This window comes from Tauraco erythrolophus, chromosome 2 (genome assembly GCF_009769465.1).
Source record: "Tauraco erythrolophus isolate bTauEry1 chromosome 2, bTauEry1.pri, whole genome shotgun sequence".
Taxonomy (NCBI): domain Eukaryota; kingdom Metazoa; phylum Chordata; class Aves; order Musophagiformes; family Musophagidae; genus Tauraco; species Tauraco erythrolophus.
Window position 1 is genome coordinate 30,257,722 of NC_141466.1, and position 22,972 is coordinate 30,280,693.

The 22,972-nt window shown below is 44.5% G+C and overlaps 1 protein-coding gene across 1 annotated transcript in view; it reads left to right on the plus strand.

Annotated features, from left to right (window-relative positions):
- The first annotated feature begins 21,104 nt into the window (after positions 1–21,104).
- The window catches only part of BACH2 (BACH transcriptional regulator 2), a 45,162-nt gene continuing 43,294 nt past the window's right edge, over positions 21,105–22,972 (plus strand). The window contains exon 1 of the mRNA XM_009979044.2: positions 21,105–21,347. Within this exon, the coding sequence (XP_009977346.1) occupies positions 21,105–21,347 (243 nt within the window). The remainder of the gene's footprint in view (positions 21,348–22,972) is intronic.

The window sequence follows — 22,972 nt, forward strand, 5'->3', positions numbered from 1 at the left end:
TCCAGCTATCTTCTCCGTTTCTCACAGGGACACTTGTTTAACATTTCTCTTGTAACCTTTGGTGTGTTGCTGGTTTTAGGCTTCACACTTTTCTCTCTCATTTCACTCTTTTGGAAACACTACAATAAAACTTCTCACATGACAGATTTAGTATCTCTTACAGTAGAGACTTCATACAGCACTCCTACTTTTCCTTCCATAGCAATGCAACAGTGCTCGATAGCGAAGCTGGTGAAATTCAGAGCGGTGTGTTTATATTGAGATATCCGACTGTATACACTGCTAATTTTAAGAGGAAGGGGAGCCCTTCTTGGGATAATTAGTTTTGCCATATTTATAGACACGACCTCTTGCTGAAGCATGTTCTTCCTGACTCCGAGTCGGCTACTGACAGCTGGTGTTACAAGAGTTCTTTGTGAGTCTCGTGGTCCGTGTGTGCTTATGTATACACAGCACAGACAAGATGAAGCCGCCAGGAGATAATAATGGAGGCAGCAAAGCTAAACCCTGTAGCAGGGCCCAGTAGTGAAGCGTTTGAACAACCAACATGGGCCAAATTCCAGCTCCTTCCTAGACCATAACAATCAGGAAAATCGCTTTGTCCTTTAAGTGATTGCACCGCTTCTCTGCTCCATGTGTTATTTTGCACACGAGAGAAACTTTAAAAATGTAAAACATGTATTTACTTTTTAATGCTAATAGTTTCAAGTGGTTCCATGCTTATGGAAACCAATGCTGCTTTAACAATAAATAGCTGTGTAATTTGAAAGCATCTCCCAATCTGGACTTGTAGCCAAGAGTAGCCAACAAGTCAAGGTAACGAGCTCACTGTCACCTGCAGCACTGGCAGTGGCAGCACAAGCTCCTGCATCAGATGGTTTGCCTGTGCCCCCACGGCCCACCGGTAAATGGAGATAATGCCATACCTCCCTGTGTACAGGTGTACAGGCAAAGAAATGTGTGGATCACGTAAGTCCCACAGTCAGGTTTTGCAGTCTTTCCGCTGCAAGTCACTTTGCAACACAGTACTGTAGATTGATGGTAAATAAATGCAACCTTCTCGAAAAGTTCAAGTGGGCAATCAGAGCGAGGCAAGTGCTGCTTTCACACTTCGATCGCAGAGCGTTTGTGGAGGGATTTCAAGGAAACCTCTTGGTAGCAGGAAGCTGCTGCTGCAGGCATTTGACGAACGAGCTGCATAGTCGTCTTCTGCGCCTGGTGCCTCCTGGCTTAATAAATACGCTGCTTAATAAATACATGAGCATGCCGTTATCAGCCAGGCTCTGTTTCTCTCGCCTGTGCTAACGTACTGGTGTGTTACATCGCATCGAGTGAGAAGGGAAAGCAGAGAAATGAACACTTTTTTTGCTTCCCTTAAATAGTATTGATGACCACAGCATTCCCAGAAAAAGATATTTGATTGAAGGTGGCCAGAGCGTCCTGAGATGCTGCATAAGAACCCTCGTCCTGAAAATAACTTGCTTTTGCTGTTTTCAGAGCAGACATTCCTATTGCAAATCCTGCGTTAGCTCGCTGCAGTTGATATGCACACACGTATGTAAAGGCACCTCTTCGATTTCCCTCCAGGCTGCCTTGCCCCACCTCCCACACAGGCTCAAGGGCTGCACGGGCTGCCCATGCCACTGACAGCTCCATTGTAAGGGTGTTCCTCCAAAAGCGCCCACTTGGTGCCCTTCAGTGCCCCTTCAGCTGCGAGAGAGGCTGCTCTGCTGTGCAGGAACACCAGCGAGCTTTCTGCGCACCGCAAGCTTGAATTCCCTCTGGGCCGCTGCGATGAATATTGCAGAAACCTCGCCGAGCAGGGAAAAGCGTCGTGCTTTTACGTGCAAGGGCTTGCCACTTTGAATCACGTCTGCTGTGTTGCAGAGGGGAACATCGCTCTGGTTGCGGTGGGTTAGTGGCGTACGAGCAAGTCGGATTTGCAAGGGGGCCCGGGCTTCAGTCTCATCTCATCTGTCACCAAGAGAAGGAACCTACTCTGACAACTTCTGCAAATGCTGGTTTCACTTTTGTTTTTTCTTCCCCAGCCGTGTCCTTTGTTTCTGAAACGCTGTTTGCATACCGCAGATTTTTTTTTTGTTGTGCAAATCGCCTAGCTTTAATTTCTTTCCCAACTACCTGGTTTTTATCCCATTGCTCCAGCAGCATTCTGTTGTTAACTCGCGTGATATATGATAATGCGTTGTGTATCCCTCCCTAGTTAGCAAAATGTTAGAATAGCTGTTGGCAGCTTCTGGAAGAGTAATTAGCAAGTAGGAATTTCTCAAAGATGTACACACTCGCCTAAGTAGGCATTTTCCAGCTGTCTGCAAGTTCAAAAACTAGTAGGGACTTTTCAGGCTCTTACACAATATTAATTACTTGCTACTAGAAAAGAACGTTTACAAAACTGGGCAGTGTGCAATCAGGGCTACTGTGTTTTGTTTGTTAATTTGGAAATAGACTTCTTTGTCACAAAGAACAGGATTTTTACAGTATTTGGTAGTCATTTTCCTGAGGAGGCGAGCGTTTTCGTTCCAAGGGGATGTCAAGCTCAAACTCAAAACAATAAGCCACCTAAGAAAGCATTTAGGGCTTTGTGTAGACGGGTCCTCACGCCGCTGGGCGTAGCGCTGCCTTGCCTGGGGACAGTGCGATGCAGGTGCCTTTGTGCTGGCTGCCTGAGCCAGGATCCCCAGCTCTGTATGCGTCCTGGCATAGCCCAGGACATCAGCTTCTCTTGTCTCCTCTTTCTAACAAGAGGAGTTTCTGTGCACCGTGCTTCCTTTAGAAAGCCATTTGCACTGCTGTGCCTCTGTTTTGCATGAAGAAGCCCACGTAAATCAAATATAGCCACACAGCTGTGCTGAAAGCCTCCTTTTTATCCACGGGCAGCTATTGTCAGCCAGCTTTTATTTCCCCTCTTTCCTATGCTGTTGCTCCTCCAAGATCAGCCTGAGGGTGGCTGGATTTTTGTTTGCTCCCTGCTGTAAGGTGGTCGGTCTCCACTGATGCGATGGAGAGAGAGGGCAGGCAGAGGGGAAGCGTGAAACTGGAGCATTCGGACTGCTTGACAGTTTTATTTTAAGCTCAGGCTCTTCTTGCCACCTCCATAGCCTCTTCTGCTCTCTGCCTTTCGCTTAACATCTCTTGTGCCTAATTCTCTAATCAGCTGGATTATCATCTCTTGGCACTGTGTCCTCACCCACTCTCCAGCCTCTCACCAGCGATTACCTCTGCCCTCTCATCTCTTCTCTGACACTTCTCCCTGTTCACTTCTCTGAGTGCCTGCAACTTTCCCTTCCCTCGCCTCCCATTGAAAAAAGCCTCGTCCCACCTCTCAGTGGGGGAAGAGACAATTTCCAGCAACATTTTTCTCAGTGTCGCCTCCATTCCCACCGTTCTTTCAAGCTCCTTGGCAGTCATTCCCCTCTCTGTTCTGGCCGGTGCAACCTCTCTCTGCCGCCTGTCCACTCTTTTCTGCTCCCTCCCAGCATCCTTGTGTACTCACTGTAGTATGCAATGGCTTTATCTGTGGCTTCTTCAGTTTATTTTTGCTCACTGAAAACACTGGAAAACAGCCACTCTTTCCCACGATTCGTTCCCCCGTTCTCACCTCTGCCTTTCCACTCCCCTGGAGGCAGCGGAGACAGGACTGGGCTCCTGCTACCTTACTACAGAACCTTCTCCCTTGAATCTTCTCCAGCCATCCCTCCTCTGCCTTGCCTTCTGTGTATCTCTTGATCCCTAAGCCCCCAGCCTCTTCAGCCTCCTCTCTCTCCAAGGTAAGCCTGGTCCTTTTCCTTCTTTTGTCTTGGACCCTTCCAGTCATCCGTAATAATGCGATTTTTAGCATCCTTGTGGATGTGGCTCCTGGCTCTTCCCATCCCTTCAATTTTTCACTGTTGCCTCTGGACTAGTCTCGTTCCAGAGCATTTTTCACACATCTCTTTCCTCCTTTATTGTTACTAAAAACATTTGCAAACATACTTTTCAGGATTTTAATTTCTCCTCTTGCTTATGCTCCTTTTGGAAAAATTCTTGCCACATGCAGCAGAGAAGAATACGTGTGTGTGTATGTACTTCAGGTGAGAAATGCACAGAATAATGGCTACAAATAATACTGAGCCACCTAATTTGTACAGAGTTAAAGGAGTGTTTCCTCCTTAATACAAATCCGAGTAGCCCCATTGATATGACTGGCCCGAGGACCTTTTTAATAGAGATCATGTCAATTTCTAATGTTTGGAAAGCTCATGCCAGGCAACATGGGCTATTCCAGAAACATGTAATGACAGTAATATGTCTTTTCTACGAGATATTAATTATACATTGTGCATATGTACGCATGTATATATACACGTACATAACTACATGCACATGCACATACGTACCTGTTTTTAAGGCACTATACTGAATACTGTGATGGAAAAGCGTCATCATAACAAGGCAGTGACTGTCTTGTATTTCATCAAGGAACAATTATTTTGTAAAGCATTTTGATATTCCTTCGGGCATATAACAAAACTGTGGCTTACTAGGAGTTAAATTCTCGAAGTAACGGCATTAATCTGTAGATACACTTACCTGATCTTGATTTTCAATAGATATAAATTAACTGAGCCTATTTCTACAGGACTTGAATTGTGCTAATGGCAAAATCTTCCTTTAGTCTAATAGTGGAAAATTGTCTCTTCCTTCCATGAAGCTGTGTTGCTATGTGGTCAAGTTTGTCTAAAAGGACTGGATTTGGTCCTGCATAACAATATTTGCATTCTTCTGACAGTCCAAGAAACACAGTACGTTGGTTTAGTTAGAAGATTTTTGGAGAGATTTTTTAAAATTATTATTTATTTTTTGTTGCAGCCTGCAAGATAGGTTAAGTACAGATAAGGTAGGTAGAAGTCGGGGGGGAAGAAGTAAGAAAAAAGTATGCTTGTTTTTACATTGTGGACTGTTCTCTTTTCCATGTATATGGAGAGAAAAACTCCCTGGCAAGCAGCAGAGTTTGCCATCTAGGCTGGTCCCCTTTTTAGCACAAAAATTGCTGTAGGGTGTTGCAAGTGCTGGGAAGTATTGATTGTTTCCCAGCACACTATTTGTATTACATATTTTAGTTAATAATTAGTAATGCTTTTAGAGTAGTTTTGTTTGAAATACTAATCAATGAGCTTTATAGATTCCTCGCTTTGTACATAAACATGTCAGTTTCCAATGGAGCAAGAGAGTTTTATTTTGTCCCAGATTGTTTGTACTGTATAATTATTAATCTGTTGTTTAATCTCCTTGTCTTCATGCTTTTATGGCTTGATCCCACTTCTTGCAGAGGATCTGAAGTCTCATTAAAGGGCATGGATTAAAGGCACTGAACACCTTGCCAAATAAGCGCTGGAACATGCCAGCTAAGTCCTGTTGCATGTAGACCTCCCAATGTAGACCTCCCACACTCTACACGTGCACCAGAAATAGGTTTGCCAGACTTCAGGTGCACAGGGTCACAGTTTTCTTGCTGTGATGTTCAGCCTGTAGTTGCAAAACCACCACCAAAGTGTTTCAGCTGAGGGGGAAGTAAATAGGAAAATAAGGCTTAAAATTATGTTTTGATTTTTCCAATGTTCAACATTTTTCTGAGCTCTTCTAAAGCTCTGGTGCCACCATGCTGTGGAGCAAAGATACGAGATCTCAGGTGGAGAGTGAGTTTGGGGCCACAGGTGCAGTCATTGCTGTTGCGATTCCCATGGAAATCCATCTGACCAGCCAGAAACTTCAGAAAAGAAAGTCCAGGACAGCTCATTGGTTCTGCTTAGTGCTACCTCAGAAATCTGGTTTCTGACAAACTGGGAGGACCTGCAGAGCTGTTCTCTGCTCCCTCCGCCCATATTTGGTGCAGCATTGTGGGCCGCTCGGTTGTGATTTTGCAGACCAGTGATGGTCAGCCAGCAGCACTTGGGAAGCAGAAATCTCGTGGGTGCCACCCTGCTTCTGACCTGCGTGGCCTCCAGGGTCAGTTTACACAATGGCACCTTTAGTTTGTTTAAGGTAAGGAAATGATGCACAGAAGCTGTTAAAAGAATATAAGGTTGTCAAGTCAAGTGAGAAGTGTTGTAACATTGCCTGCTCAGCCTTCACGTGGATCCTGTGTGCATGCCTATTTGACAGTCTTTAACTGCACGTCTCCGAGATCTATGGAGAATATAGCTTCTCAATTCACATCAGAAAAAGCACACAGACCTTTTTTCTCTTCTCAGAAAAGAAGTGTTTGCTTGTACATCAAATATCTCTTAAAGATTGTCCAGACTGTAGATATGAGGCAAAGCTTCTGTAGGTCACAGCTGCCCGAAACACAGCCCTGAGCAAACCTGCCATGGTCCTGAAGGTGGCGTGGCAATGGTGATTGCCACCATGGGGACGAGGTCCTCACTGATTTGTTTTATGTTGCCCTCAGATACGGTACAGTCAGGTGTCCTGGAGCATCTGTCTCCTTGTGAAAGGAGAGGAAAGGCAAAAGGCAGCGACGGATTACAGTCACCACGCTGCTGAGGGTGAACAGCTTGGGATTTTGTGGCTTTCCAGGCTATGGTCTGCAGAGACCATGGGGAAGGTCTGATTTTGGTGGCCTCTCCTTGAAGGTACTTTCTCCTTGAAGATGAATGAGTAAATGGGGGCTATAAACTAACCGTAGAGGGGGAGAGTGACATCAGTGAATACCCAACCGCATAAACCAGCCTTACGGTGCTTTCACAGTATGTAAGTCTAAACCATTAGAGTTGTACAAGAGTCACATCGTTTGACGTTTTGGTTCTCAGCATTACAGGAGAGGCATTGGAGAGAGTGGCACATGAGCAGGAATCCAGAACAGTTTCGACGGAAGTGGTTCTCTTAAAAACGGACTGGAAAATAAAGGTTTACAACTTGTTGCATGAGAAAATGAAGCAAGAAGGGAAGCTGTTTGTCAAACGCTATTTGTGGACAGTCTTAAATAATGTAAATCTTAGGGCCTCAAATCCCATACAGTGACCTTGTGCAAGCAGAGTACACCACCTACCAGGAGATGATAAATTTATGCATGTGCTGTACTCAGAACTGAAAAGGATGCTTTCCAAACTTAGAACCTGTTGTGTTGGCATAACATTACATTTAAAGTAAAAAGCGTTGAACGCACTGGGAATTGTTGAAGAGTATTCTGCCAGCTGCTCAAAATTATGATTTTACACTGCCATCAATAACAAAAAAAATGTTAGTCTAATGAGAAGCCATTCTAGTTAAATGAAGAAGTAGAAGTCATGATAAAACATTAATTAATCGAATACCAAAAAAGGGAAAATAGAAAAGGCAGAAATGTTCCCTAGGTGATTTTTGTATTTGAAACGGTGGAAGAGGATGTGTACATCCTTTGCGGTGATGTGGAAAGAAGAGAAAGTTTGCTGCTTATAGCAAAGGAGGATCTGAGACAGGCAGGAGTGGTTGAAATTAAACATTTTCACATCCTAGTAACTTGTACATCTAGGAATCTTAAAGGAGGTAGCTGAAAGGCTCTGTTAAGTGGCTGTTAATTTACAATAAATCTTGGGAGACGGGAAATTCCAGAAAATTGGAGGGCTGCCAACTGTATTTCTGATATTTCAAAAAGATAAAAGGGATGTCCCGGGGAACTGAAGACTGGTTTAGCTTGACGTCAGTCCAGGGTAAAATAGCGGAACAGCTATTTCAGGATCTGTCGAGAGAGAACTTGGAGGCTAAAGGTGTAGATAATTCCAGTAACAGTTGAAGAGAGAGCTTGTCAAACAAACCACTGGGTTTTTTTCCTCTGTCAGGATTGCAGGTCTGTGTAATAAAGGCAACTGTTGATACTGCCTTTAGGAGGCCAGATTAGGTGGTCCTTTCTGCCCTTTGGGTTTGTGAACTGTAGAAGGAATGCCCTGAGATTAAAACTCCCATGACAGAGTGCGCTAATTCAAACAGAAATAATCAAGCCACTCTCTTTCCCTGGGATAAAGGGTGGCTTAGTTTTGGGTTTTGCTTGTTAATCTCCTATTTCAGTTTATTTGATGGCTTTTACAGCTTTAAGTGTATTGAGTACATTGTAGTTCTGTGGGGGCAAAGAAACCAAACAAACTTCAAAAAGCTGCATGAAAAGCTCAACAAATAATATAAGTATCCTCAAACAAAGATAAAAATCCAAGTTCTTCTTGTAACAGCCTTTGCAGCTTTAATCCCCCGTTCTTTACCATGGCAAAGAAGCTTTCATGAGCTCCTCTGGATCTCTCAGAAGAAGGAAAGTTTGTCTTTGCCTTCTGCTGTCTTTACAGTCCTTTAAGAAGCTACGGGTGCAGATGCTACAGAGGCTGTACTTACCCCTCAGAACCAGGACCCAACTGCATCAAATCTTTTCTTTCTCTCTGGGCGCCTTCAGGCTGCTGTTACACTTAGTCAAAATGCCCGTTTCTACTCACATCCTCTCTGCTTGCCTGGACTGTAGCCTGGTAGGTGTTGGCAGCAGAAGTGATTGCTTTCCGTGCGCCTTTTGCTGGGGATGATTTATTGTCTGCAACAGGAAAGGAAGTTTAGTTCCAGAATAAGGGCCAGTCATGGATAAAGAGACCTTTACATAGGAATCTAGGCATGTGCCAGACTCTGAGGATGGTGGGAAGACTTGCAACTCTTGCTTAAACCTTCCAGTAAAGAAATGGCGATTCTCAGATCCTTGCAGGGTCAAAAACACGGTCAGAATCCCTTGGCGTAATGCAGATATCCTCTTGGCACTTGCTCTGAGAGTTTCTAAATAGTCATTTCCGTCACGTTCTGATCATTTGATAATTAGAAAGACATGTGAAAATTGTTTTTTGCATGTGTTGATAGGCCTTCCAAGGTTCAGACCCGTAAATCTGTGGATCCTAATGCAATAGTCACTAGAATATATTTGTTTATTCATTTATTTTCAGATTAGTAAAAAATCTACGATTTAACCATAAGGAAACATTTTTCCTTCAGCACGTGTTGTCAAAGGGGAACATTATTGTTGGTATCCGTTCGGTTGTGGAAAATGCTGCACAAGCAGATAGTGGCCCAGTCTCCAAGGAGAAGGCAGCACCTGTATTCTTTCCCAAGAGCAGAAGGTGCAAAGTTATACCCTACAAAATTCTGTCCCAGATTTAAGCCAGTGACCTACTGCATGCATTCCTGCTCTTCACACATTAATCACAACAGACGTGTTCCAAAGGACATGCCCGTTTGTGTCCCAAGGAAACATAAAGGATATTCTAAACACCTGCTAACTTGCAGCAAGGATGAAAAGCTTGCATTTTCACACACACCAAAAAAAAAAAAAAAAAAAAAAAAGAGAGCAGACTTTTCCCATAACAACTATGTAGTATGACAGGAGAAAATGGACTTTTGTCATTTTTGCAACCTCTGCAATTTGAGTAGTCAAAGATGTTAGCAGTGGTTTTGGCCATACCCTCCACGCAGACAGAACTTCTTCCACCAGTTCTGCAGATAGTCTGGAAGAGCAGTAGTTAGTAAAGCTTGAGAAGTGAGAAAATTAACCAGCAATTCTGAGAGAGAAAATTTCTGTTCTTCTCTGGAAAAAAAAATAAAACCACAAAAAATGCTTAATTGATAGCAACCAAAAAATTCAAGAGCAGAGGTTCAGCATTGAAATCTACTGGAGTTTTTAAAGGCTAGGCTTCCTTGAGAATAAAGTATAAGGGAAATGAATAGCTTTTGCTCAGATAACTTGTTGGCATAATCTTGCACATGAAAAGGCTGCTAAAAGAGACAGAACAACACTGTTGGTCATAATTTGTAGCTTCCAAACACTAGTGGTATTGGCTTAATATCAGCCTGGCCTTTGTTCTCATGGTCATATTAGCAAAAGAGATTTCAAATAGAGAAACATATTTTTTACTATCTCAAAGCATTGTCGTACTGGCAAGTGGCCTGCATACTTGATCAACCGTTTATGCTTCAACAATTTCATCATCTCAGATGGCATCGTAGTGCAAATTATATATACATACATGTGCACATATGCCCACAGAGGTACACATAAATTATTTAAAAGTTTAGGAAAAGGAGAAGAAATGTATCACTATATCACTCCTCAACAAAAGTCCCAAAATGCTAATTTAAAGCAAGAAAGTCAGGACATAAATCTGGTAGATCCTTGCCAGAATCTCCAGCCTCCATTTATATGGAGACCTTACACCTTTTTAGAGATCTTACCAAGCTGTAGGGCAAGATAAAAACAAATCACTAGTTCATTTCTTCCTCTCTGATTCTTTTATCTGGCAATCCATCTTACACAAGAGTAACCCAGAAGGTTGTGTCTTTTCCCCAAGGTCCTGAAGCCTTTGACCACTTCAGAAAAACATAGTGTGGTGTTTGTTTTGCTTGGTGGTTTCCTGGCACTGTTTCAGTGTTGGGCATTCCTCATTCTGCTTTGAATAAGCTATTTTGAGGAGCAGACTTGGTTCCAGTCTCCTCCACTGTAGCCAGCTACTGTAAAGAGCAATGTGAAAGCTGTGAGAAGAGACTTTATCAAGGAAGAGTTCTCTTGTGTTTCTCACTTTCCACATACATATATGTTAGTTGAGTGGCTTCAGAAAGATAGGGATAGAGGACAGTTCTTCTGTTGTTCCTTCTCTTTTCCTACCTAGACTATGTCTTCCCCCACCCCATCTACTATTCCTCTCTCCTGAACACATCACCATTTATATTTAAAGAACGTTAAAAATGTTTAAGCTAAGCCTGCCCTATTGAGTGTAGGACAATTAGTAGTATAATTATACAATTTTTCCCGAGCCATAAAAAGATGCACATGTATACTTTGCCTAGTAGGCCTTTATAGAATGTGTATGTCAATGCATGTACCACTTGTAAGCATTATTTACATGTTAACTAAAGTCTAGACTAGACTGCGAGCTATCGTTACCTTGTTCAGCTGGGTTACTCTCTCAAAAAACAATAACAACACAACCCTCTGAAGTCAAGAAATAGGTTTTATCTGTATGTGGAATATAAATCTATCTGGATTCTTCAAAGCAGCCTCCACTGGGAATCCCTGCCTCCTTATGGTACCAATCTCTGAACAACCTGAAGCACAATTTCGTTAGAGTAGACACCTGGGGTTTAAATAAACATTCATCATGGAGACTATGGGCATCCTGACACTAATTTTTCAAAAAGCACAAACAAAAAAAATGATCCATTGCAGAATGAAGCTGTAGTACGTTTCTGTTCATGTGTGCAATCTGCCAGTAGTGAAATCATTGTAAGTAACCAAAATGCAACAGACAAAAGTTATATTCAGCAGTTCTGCTTAAAGGTCTGCAGGATCAGAGTGCCTCTTTTTTTTTTTTTCCCCCTAATCTCTGTCCAGTTGTGCAGTAGGGTCTAGGTCCAGTATGACAAAGCCAGTAAATGATCTTTTGCAATGGGATGTACGTCTACATCAAAGCCTCTGGGCTGCGACAACATATAGGCTGTGCAGAACCAGCCGTTCTGCAGCCTGGAGGACGCATCTCTGTTTCTGTCTGTTTAAGCCAAGGAAATGAATTTTCAGTATTCTCGTCTCTATTTCAAAAGCAGATGAAGCATGCCGTACAGAAGTAGGGCTTATGGCCCAGCTCTGCAGCTAGCCCAGGCACTGGTACTTCTGCTCGCTGCCTGCAGTGCAGCTCATCAGGGACCAGTTTGTGGCCCTTGCACCGCCTGCAGCTCTAACAATGCAGAGGGTGCTCCCAGGGCCGTGAACGCTCCATGTGTTGGAGCCATGCAGCCTCCTCAGCAATGTGAATTCCTGCCTTTAGAGGAGTTACCGCATGTCTGTAGAGCCTTCCTGCGTGCCCAACCGGACCTCTCTCTGTAGACGGCCTGTGGTTAAATCCTCTCTGGAGTTTCTCTTTGCTATCCCCCCTCCCTTCCCACTCATGGTCAAACAAAGGTTTTGCTTTGAGGTGGTAGGGTCAGAAGCACCAGCCATTGCTATCAGCAGCAACTTGTGTCTGCAGCTGCCGGCCAAGAACGCTCTAAAATGCCTTTTCCACTTGGCCATGTATTGCCTGCTTTCCAGCAGAAGTTACTCGAACACTGTGAAGAGCTCGGTCCCGAAGACGTTCTTGCTAGTGGCCCTGGCACCCACAGTATGTTTGGCAGGAGGCAAGCCCATGTAACCTGGCAGCCTGCTAGTCTATTTTCAATTATCTAGGGTGCTCAGAGAAGAAGACATTAATATTGCTGAGGATGACATAGCAAATTACTACTGCTCCCTAACCTTTTTAAATTGCTAACACTGTTGTAATCTGTAATTACAGAAATCAGTGTGAGAATTGTGGCACAGTATAATTATCTTTCCTGATACTTTATTGCTGTATGAATTATTAATCAAAATCAGTCTTGTATAGTATTTGCAGCAACTAAGAAGAATAATGTATAATTAAATTTCATTATTTCTATTTTTGTGCTGGTGTTTTATGGTGTTGTAATTGATAATTAATTGGTTAAAAATTCACACAATTCTTGGGAGTTTCATATGACTATGACTGCTCGGTATTCGGCATTTATTAATTGAATAATGGGCTCACTGAAGAGACCTTTGTATATAGTCTTCTGTCATTACAATGAGCTCTCAAAAATGGTGAATTAATCATTAGGCCTTTCAATAGTTTCTTTTTAAAGGAAAGCAGTGACAATATAATCATATCCTTTGTTGTTATAGCTATAATTGAGAGATCGTAATAACCAATTATAAGGATGGTCATTTTAGGAGCTCTGAAGTGTCAGTTATTGATAAATTTCTTTAAAACCAAAGTGTTGATTACACAGAACAAGTCTTTTCATAGAAAAAATATTAGGAGATGGGTAAGGAAGCCTGGGAAATGATTTTCCTCCCACTTGCCACTTAAAAACAGTGCATGTTTATCCCTAAAAACTGTCAAGTCTGATGTGCTTTTGCTGCCGTTTGTCAGAAGTATGAGTTCCTCTCAACTTTTTCATTATTCTATCATCATTCTCCTGTTTTTTTCCTAGTACCTTTTGCTAAATTGTTAGGGGAAAAAAAAATAATAGAAAACCTCAGAACAAAAGAGTATTTTTTTTCACACTCTCTGCATCCTATTAAACAGAAATACTGTCAGATGTTTGCATGCAAATCTGCAGTGTAGACTCTCCAGCTACCTCTGGCTGAAGAGCCTTAGATGCATTCAAGCTGGCCACTTCAAGGTATTCCTGAGTGTCTTTTTTCAACTGTTAGTGGACCTGATTGGCAGAATGTGAACTGAAACTAAAAATAACCCTAGTTCAGTATTGATCCTCTCTTAACACAATCAGGAGAAAGCCAAGAGTCACCTCGTGTAGGAGGATATAATGCGAACTCCAGCTTATGCTTCCAAGCAAAACCTGCGGTTCATTTTACACCAGGTCAGGTACTGCAATTCCTAAATGAGAAATCACACCGTGTTATCTGTTGGCTTCTGTACTAAAATGAAGCATTACGGGCATAATGGGGAGATACCAATAAACCTTTTCAGGCCTTTGCCATGAGGTTGTTGGGAGTCCTGCATGCGCTGTTGTAGATCAGGTGTCCTTCTTACACCTCCTACGATACAAGTGAGCTTTTGTTTCATGAGATGAGACAATGCTTTTAGGCTCTTTTTTTCGCCATCCCCTTCATCACTGGTGCCATGGAGAGGCTACAAAGACACTTCCACTGCAGCCTGTGCACCTTCTGTCTGTTGAGTGATGGCTTCTCATGTCCTAAACCCACCACTCTGCTGGAGCCAGTGTGAGCAAGAGCCCCTAGTGTCAGGGACACCCACCACATGTAGTCTTTGGATGGATGTTTTCTACTGCTGGCTCTCAACAGCTTGGTGCCATGCAACTTCAGTGCCTGTTTGAGAGAGGGGAGAGCAGGGCAGCGTGCCCACTGCTCTCTCCAGGTGATGGATTCGAGTTTTCATCTGTGTTGACATCCATCAAATAATTTCCTTCTGAAACACTGGTTAGTAGGTCAGGAAAGATGGATAATACATGTGCGTTCCTCTGCCCAGACAGTTTGTTGTTGGCCAGTGTGCTGGAGAATGCGAATATTCATCCCATGTAAACTTCCACCCCGAGTAATGTGGCCCTGGGTATTTTTATTAGGAGTAAGTAATCCTTTTACAAATCCGGTGAGTTCTTTGCCCAGTAACATGCAAAGTGGTCAGTTGTATATATGGTTTATTGCAGTGACTGTGAAATTTGTCAGGAAAAACAACACAAGCATCTTCCTATGAGTACGGAACTATGAGTTTGTTTCTATGGTCAGGAATCACAGCTCTTCTTTTTACAAATTCTGTGTTTGTCTTGCTTCTTTTACTTGGGTGTTCTATCCTTTTTGCAATATTAGAAACAATAGCAGTGCTGCTTTGACCTTTTTATTTTTTATTGTTTGCATAGAGTCTATACATGCTAAGGAGGCTTTTTTTCTCTTTCCTTGCCAATAATCTTTTTCGTTGTTCTCCGGAGGATTTCTGTTCTCCCTGTTTCAGTATCAGTAATCAGACACAAGCACTGCACAACAGTGTAATATACCAGAAGTAACTGGAAAATGTATCTCCTTATTAAAATATTTCTCTGTCTCTAAGTGATAACAGTCTGTCTGTCTCAGTCTGTCTTCTTGATGAGACTCTCCAAATGGGAATTGAGATTCCAGGTCAGTGAGTTCCTGTTTCACTGTGACGGTGGTCAGACACTGCAACAGGTTGTCCAGAGATGGTGTGGGGTCTCCGTCTTTGAAGAGATTCAAAACCCAGCTGCACGTGGTCCTGAGCAGCCTGCTATGGGTCACTCTGCTTTGAGCAGGGAGGCTGGACTAGACAATATCTAGAGTTCCTCTCCAACCTCGACCAGACTAGACAATATCTAGAGTTCCTCTCCAACCTCAACCATTCTGTTTTTTTTTCCAGTTGTCACTTGTGTGTAATAGAGTGCCCTGGATTTAGTGTGTCACCTTGTTAGTGTCTTAATTCTTTTTTATCTTCAGTCTTTTTGAAATTCCCAAGAATCCCTATTACCTTCAACATTTGAACTAATTTTATCAGTTTCAGTCTTGCTGTCTGTCGTGGTTTTTTTTTTTGAGGGTCGAGACAAGAACCGAAAAGGGAGCACCCACCAACCATGGTCTCGGGCAAAACATGACTCAGGCTTTCTTAATAAAACAAAACAATTTATTAACAGTTACTAAACAAAAGACAAAAGGGAACGAAACCGATTACTTGAGAGGAGAAAGAGAAAACAAGGCCCGATCTTAAAACAACACCTCCCCACCCCCTATTTTCCTTTCGTTCCTGGCTCTGTCTTCCCCCCAGCGGCGCAGGGAGACAGGGAATGGGGGAGTACAGGTCAGTTCATCCATGTTGTTCACTGCCGCTCCTTTCTTAAAGGAGGAGGAGTCTTTACACCATTTTTCCCTTGCTTCGGTGGATCCCCTACTCACAAAGAAAAAGTCCCCAAACTTTTCCAAAGTAAGTCCTGCCCGCAGGATTGCAATCCTTCCCCATGGATCGCACCAGTTCGGGCTTTACCAGTCTCGGCCTCTTAGGGAGCTGCTGCCACTCGCGTCGGCGTGGGTCGTCCCACGGTCTCCAGATGCCTCCACGACCTCGTCGTGCATTCCATGCCCCATTATCAACAGTACCTGGTCGCGCATCCCCTGCTCCACGACCTCTCCTGGGCTCAGGCATCTCCTTCCCGACGTGGGTTTCTCCACGGGCCACGAGTGGGTCTCTGCTCCGCCGAGTACACCCTGGCTGCAGGGGGGCCGCCTGCCATCTCACACCGATTTGCAAGGGAAGCCTCAGCTCCAGTACACCTCCTCCTGCTCCATCTTTGCTGACCCGGTCGTTGTGGTTGTCTTCTCTTAGATATTAATCCTCTCTAGGGGAGCTCGGCCTGGCAGGCACCCCGGGAGCGGGATGCTTCCCGAGCCCCCATGCGGCTCCCCCGGCGCCATCTTGAGCACATGGCGCCGGCCCGGGCCCGGGCAGCCGCCCGGCCGGGAGCCGGGAGCGAGGGCAGCGCCCTCCTGCTCTCTCCTCGCTCCTGAGCAAAAAGCCCCTTCCCGCCCCTTTGTCTCAACTTAAATAGGGCAATTCGCAGAGGCGCCAATTTGGCTCAACCCCCCCGGGGGGGGATGGGACTCAGATCTGGTGGCACAGGGAGCAAATCCCCTCCCCTGCCACCAGAACACCCCCCACACATCAAACTATCACACTGTCATGGTCTGTAGTCGCTAATCAATATAGGATGATCAGATAATTCCTGTTGGAAAGGGCCTCAGGAGGTTCATAGCACAACCTCCTCCTCAAAGTATGTCAGCTCCGAGATCAGAGCATGTTGCTCAGCGCTATATCCAGTCTGATCTTGAAAACCTCCAAGGGTGGAGATGACACAACCTCTCCAGACAACCTGTTCCTCAGTTTTTCCTTATGTCTAGTTTAAACCTCTGTTGTTTCAAGTTGTTCTCATTGTCTGACTTCATCTTCTCAGTGACCTTGCTGTAGATAGCAGCAGGCTGCTGTTGGAACCCCGGTTATGCCCAGGCAGTCTTCCATCCAAGTACTGAGTGTGCTCAGCCCTGCTTTAACTTCAGAGATCAGCCAAGCTCAGGAGCGTTGCATGGCGTAGCCACAGGCAGATGTGAGCTGCTGGTACGGCTGCTGTTTCATTTCTGGAGGAATTTCACTGTTAACCTGCTGAAAATTGCACCTGCATCCCTTCTCTGTTGAATACAGTTTAACCTAAGTGATTTCCAGTCTGATACAACTTCTCACCTTATGACAACTGAGCTTCTCTAACAGCCTTTTGTAAAGGTTTCGTCAAAGGATTTCTGAAAGTCAACACTAATTACATGTACCAGTGTTCTCACTGCTAATTTGACACACTTCAGGAATTATAATGGAGCCCGTCAGAGACATGACTTCCCCTTGCAGAAGCCATGCTGCTTTGTCACGATGATAATTTGCCTGGTTAAGTGCTCTGTAGCTCTGCCATGATTGAGATTTACCTTTTCACATAATTAAGCCAGTTCTGATGCAGGACTTTCTGGTCTGTCTCAATAAGATTTGTTCTCCCCTAATGTTTCCCTTTAAAAACAGGCACCAGGTTGCCTGTCCTCTAGTCTTATGAAGCAGGAGCTGTTTTTTTGTGGTAGGCAATGAGGTTTGGTTTTTTTGGTAGCAGCTCAGGCAGTGCGTTCATGAGTTCCTGGAGAGTTTTGGGCAAGCGCTGGCCAATAGAGACAACATGCTGCAAACCGAAGTGATCCGCATGTTCCATGAGCAACTTTTTTGGTCTCCTGAGGTCTCCTGCCTCTTCTGTGCTGCCCATGCAGAAGGGCTTGGTGGGATCTCCCACCTGTTGCAGTGGAAGGACCGTGTAAGCAACGTTCCAATTCACTGCAGTTGCTGGCCTTTACCAGCAACATTTTTTGGCACGGTTTCAATGGTGCTTTCCTTGCCCACAATAGTTTGTGCCAGTTTCTGGAAACTTTTGTTTCAAAGAGGCTTTTTCTGGCAGTATGGTGACCTATATCCAAACAAATGCACAGCATGTTCTTTTGAGCCAGAGAAAGGCTTGCTAAGACATTCTCTCTTCAGTTTGAAGAAATACCAAGGGTGTAACAATGATTTCCATGAAGAAGGTTCTGCAAACTCAGCATAATACTGAATTCAGCAAAAAGTTGTGTGTTTTGAGTTAACACTGTATGAAAGACTTCCAGCCCAGCTTGCCTCAGAGTTCAGAGTTAGTGCTTGATCCCTACTGAGGAGAGAAAAAAAACTAATGTTGAATTCTGCTGCTTTTTTCTTGCTACTACATGCCAAAGCCCTGCAATGACCTTTTCTCTTTGACTCCAAACCCTTTCCCTGTGAAAATGAACAATATACTTCCCAGTGCATAGTTTCACCATCTTGCTCCTGTCCTGCAGGATAAAGCCCTCTTGGAGAGGAAACACCGCATGCCTGGCAGTCATTCAGCCGATGGCAGATCATGCAAAGGGAAGACCATAAATCACTTGTGTTGAAACATTAAAAGCTGATAAATAGGTGGTCCTGAGCCATAGCCCAGCCCCAGCTTCCCCGTGCGCAATGCAGGGCTCGGGGTGCTTCCTGGAGCGGCCAGGAGCACGGCCAGGGGAAGTCTGTGTCGGGCTGAGATTGCAGCTGCTGGCCAGGGCATCCCTGCGGGCTGTCAGCAGCTGTGGGAAGGGGCACAATGTGGATCCGCTTTTGGGAAGCCTCTGGAGTCACAACAGTAGCCTTGAGAAAGCATGGCGATAGAAGTGGCTGAGTGGAGGTTCTTCCCAGGAGCCCAGCTAGGGATCCACTGGAGCAGAGGGTGTGATTTACAGCCGCAGCATCTCAGTACCACATCGGTCAGGTTTCCTAGCATAGAAGGCAGGCTCACTCGCCAGCGGGGAAATACACCGTGTTATTTTCAGTACTTCACAGGGCATGTAATGAATTTTTTTTAAAAAGACACTTGATGAGAGCTGTAGTTAAAAAGTGGGAAATTACTAATTAGTAACCAAGTAATTCAGGGTTTGATTCACACAAATTGCACTATTACTGTAAAAAAGGATTGCAATTTCAGGCAAACAGTGTTTTTTGTGTTTTTTTTTTAAAAAGACACTGAAAGTATAATTGATGTTCTGTTCGTTACCTGCCAGGTTTCAAGTTTCTTTTACATTTTTTCATCATCTGAGACATTACAGACATAAGACATGCCTGGGAAAAAAAAAAAAAAAAGAACACTTTCCCCTTCGCATTGTCATTTACAGCTCTCAGGTTTTCCCACTAGATTGTTCTTGTAAACTCTTGCATTTCGTAGCACGCAAGAGTGACCACTTGGAACATCATTATAACGCTATCGTTAGCATCAGAGTTCAGTTACACAAAAAGCTATGAGTGGAATGAGCTGACTATCAGTTTCTGGTTTACCTTACTGTAGTGCTAATAAAATGATTGCTATCAATTCTTCTTGTTAGTCTCAATTTATGAGGGGAAGAAAAAAAAAATAATGAATTTTCTCCTGATGAAGAAATCCAACTGATAGCACAAAAAACCCCACAGTGTCTCCCTTCTTTACCTGTGTGCACATTGATGAGCAGGTTTGTATCTTCTGTCTAGATATGAAGTTGGTGAAGGGCTAATGGATACTGGGTTGGTTGTTGGGGTTTTTTTCTGTTCATGTAGGTATTTCAGCTGAGTACTCAGAAGCATAGCATGAGTCAGCAGTACGTACTGAAAATACCAGTAACAGAGAAGCTCTAAGCATCCCATTCAGAATTCCAGTAATATTATAGTTTTCTAACGTTGGCAAAAACACCCATTTTGTAGAGTCATCATAGCCACCAGCTTAAAAATACTCCTACAAAGGTGGGAAGATGGAGCTATTTTTGAGGAGTCTAGTAAATACTTACAAGTGCTTACTTGTACAAGTAACAAACAGGTCCCCTAAGTCCATTTTTTACTAGATTATTAGTATCTTTTGAATGACGCTGTAGGAAAATGATGCCCTGGTTTGAACACATAGCAGGAGAAATAGTTTGAAGTCACGGTGTGTCTACATGCATACCTATATATTGTACTAGCAAAGGAAAATGCTGCAAAGAACCACATTAAAAAGTAGTGGAGAAGGAATTTTCCTTCTACTTTCTGCAGTGGTCAGATATTTGCAGTGCAACAGTATCATACCAAGATACGCCAGTTCAGAGGCAATGCAGAACAGCAGGCAGGGAACTTTCTAGCTGAGACAGTTTTAACGTGTCTTACATCCTCCAACCTCTGTTGGGCTGTTTAGCCTGGAGAAGAGGAGGCTGAGGGGAGACCTGATTACGGCCTATAAATACTTGAGAAAAGATGGTGGGGAGGTAGGGGAAGGACTCTTTACATTAGTGATGGGTGATAGAACAAGAGGAAATGGGCATAAGCTTAGTCAGGGGAGATTCAGGTTGGATGTTAGGAAGTATTTCTTCTCTGAAAGGGTTGTCAGCCACTGGAATAGGCTGCCCAGGGAGGTGGTTGAGTCCCCATCCCTGGATGTGTTTAAGAATAGGGTGGATGATCTACTTGAGGATATGGTTTAATGGGGATTAGGGATGGTTGGACTCGATGATCTCTAAGGTCTTTTCCAACCTAGAAATCTATGAATCTATGAATCTATGAATCTATGAATCTATGAATCTCTGCTCTGCTGACAGGAGGGGGAGACTTCCCTGCAGGCAAGGGTGGCCCCAGCACCACGTGCTGCCCAGCCAGCAGGGGCTGTACCTCCACATGAGTTGAGGGATTTTCTTGGGTCTATGAGTCTGGAACTCAGAAACTGCTCTTTTCTGTAAATGACATTAAACTGCTGGTGAAGGTGTGTTGCTTTTGCCATACCTGGAAATTGATTTCTTTTAAGCCACTAAACATCTTTCTTTCTTCCCTTAAGACTTAAAATGGCTCTAATTCTGATTGAGAGATGAGGTCGCTGTAGTTAGTGGCTTGTCTTCATTGGGTACAGTTCCACCATGCCTTTCACTTGAGCTGAGGCCTTCAGTGTAAACACACATCACTGCCTGTAAACTGGATAACAGGCTGGGGTTTTGAGGGTTTTTTCCCCTTGATCTGAAAATAACAGAAGCAAGTAAAAAGCCTTTTTTTTTCACTATTAGAAGACCCGACAGTCACTCTTGCTTTTTTTGCTAAAATCTTCTAAAATTTCCCATGTCCCCATCTTATTGCCTCTACTGAATCGAAAATCGTAGTTGCGAAGTAGGTGGTTGAAGGAAAGCACTTTGCAGTCCATCTAAATTCTGCTTTGGTTTTGAGGGGGGAAGTCAAGGCGGTGTTAGGTAATTGAAGCACGGCAAAGTGAAAGCCGATGGCAGCGAACACCCTTCCCCATACCATCCCCAAGCAACTTGCTCGGATTTAAGAATTCGTGGGCTGCTTGGCCGTGGTCCAGGGTATCCAGAAATTGGACCGCATCCCGCCGCACCGCGTTCACCCGTCAACTGAGTTGCTCCTCACCACCTTGTTTGTGTTTTCTTCCTCCCTTCTCCGCTGCAGGGTGTGAACGGCATGTCTGTGGATGAGAAGACTGACTCCCCCATGTATGTGTATGAGTCAACGGTGCACTGTACCAATATTCTCCTCTGCTTAAATGACCAGCGGAAGCAGGACATTCTCTGTGACGTGACGCTGATCGTGGAGGGGAAGGAGTTCCGCGCCCACCGGGCTGTGCTGGCTGCCTGCAGCGAGTACTTCTTGCAGGCCTTGGTAGGGCAGACGGAAAATGACCTGGTGGTCAGCCTGCCGGAAGAGGTATAGTATGTCGCCGTTCCCCCGCCGTAAACACGAGCCCCCTCCATCCCGTGTGGTGAGGAATACCTCCACGGTCTGCTAAGGCAGCCAAGGGGAGCATGGTGCCAGTGTCGGTGCCTGCCCTGGCACAGCTCTGGATGTGGATTTTGTGTTTGGGTGGGTTACAGATTGCTGAAGGATGGACATGTTCATGCCAGTCTTACTTGCCAGCAGTAATTCCTAAGGGTTGCGGCAGCAAAGCTTTAAGATGCTTCAGATCACCTTTCTCACTGCTGCTGAGGGAGTTGTACCCAAACGCTTCATTATCATAGCTTTGTTCAGGGTGTTATCAGGACCCTGATATTCTTCTGCTCTTCCAGACAGGAAACTTGAAAGGGGCCATTTGACTGCTGGACTGCAGGCTATTGTTGAAAAAATTGTTTGAGCTGTCACGTTGTTGGGAGTCTCATTGCTGTCCACCCCTCTCCGGCAGCTCATATCCTTATCCTCCTCTTTCCCCTCTTCTGCACCTCATTCAGCCTTGCTTTCTCTCGCCTCCCCTCACGACAAGTTTGGGATTTAATTGCTTCAGACCATGTGTTTTCCACCAAGAAACCGTGAACACCGTCTGTCAAAGAGCAGGGTTTTTCTCATGCGGCATGGCTCCCACAGCAGGAAGCCAAGGGACGTAGAAAATACATACCTCACTGGAAAGTTTACTTTATTTTACCACAAAATCTCACTGGCTGACTTCCACCCCCACTGTAATTTCCTCACAGCCGTATGGCCGTGACAGCACAGCTACCATAGGGCACGCTGGTGGCTTTGCTGCCCACAAAGGGGAGATATGTCTGCTGGCCAGGGCTGCCACCACACGCCACCTCGGCACTGCCTGCCTGGCATCTCGGGCTAGGACAGGTGGCGCGAGAAGGGTGGTGATGCACACAGGCCACAGGACGGCAGTCGCTCGGTGGGAAGTTACTCTGGCATACAGAAGGTTTTTCACCATCATTTGCTTAACCCCCATGAAGAAGCACGGTGTGTTTTTAAATGATGACAGGTTCCCAAAGTGTCACACACTGTTTTTCCCCCTCTGGTTTAGCTCTCCAGAGACTTCAGTGGTGTCATGCTGTTGTCACGGCACAAGTTGGAGAGCATTAGAAGTAGGTCACCGGGTGTGACTTCATGAGTCTTGACAGTGAATATTACTCATGAAGACATTTCAACCCAGACATTTTGCATAGGAGTTTAGAGATAGCGCAGAGGACGCGCTAGGATGCACACTGTGATTCTGCAGTGTCCACTAATAATTTCCAGTGGAATAATCGAGTCTCAGTCAGTGTCATGTAGCTTTCACACTGCAAAGCAAGGGTGGAAGCAGAGAGGTGGCAAAACATGCCCAGGGGTGCACAGGTAAGAAGAGACAGGAGAATATCAGCACTCTTCTACAAAGCCTTGGTGTGACCTCCATGTATGATTCAGGTCCAGTTAGATAAAGAAAAATAATTGAAATTTAAATAAGCATATACAAGAGTGACTGAGATGTTCAGAAGAAGGAGCCTGGCCTGAAGGAGAGGAGAAGACCATGGCAGGTTCATCCTGCTGGCGTGACAACTGTGACATGCTACAGCTCCATGTAGGCAGAG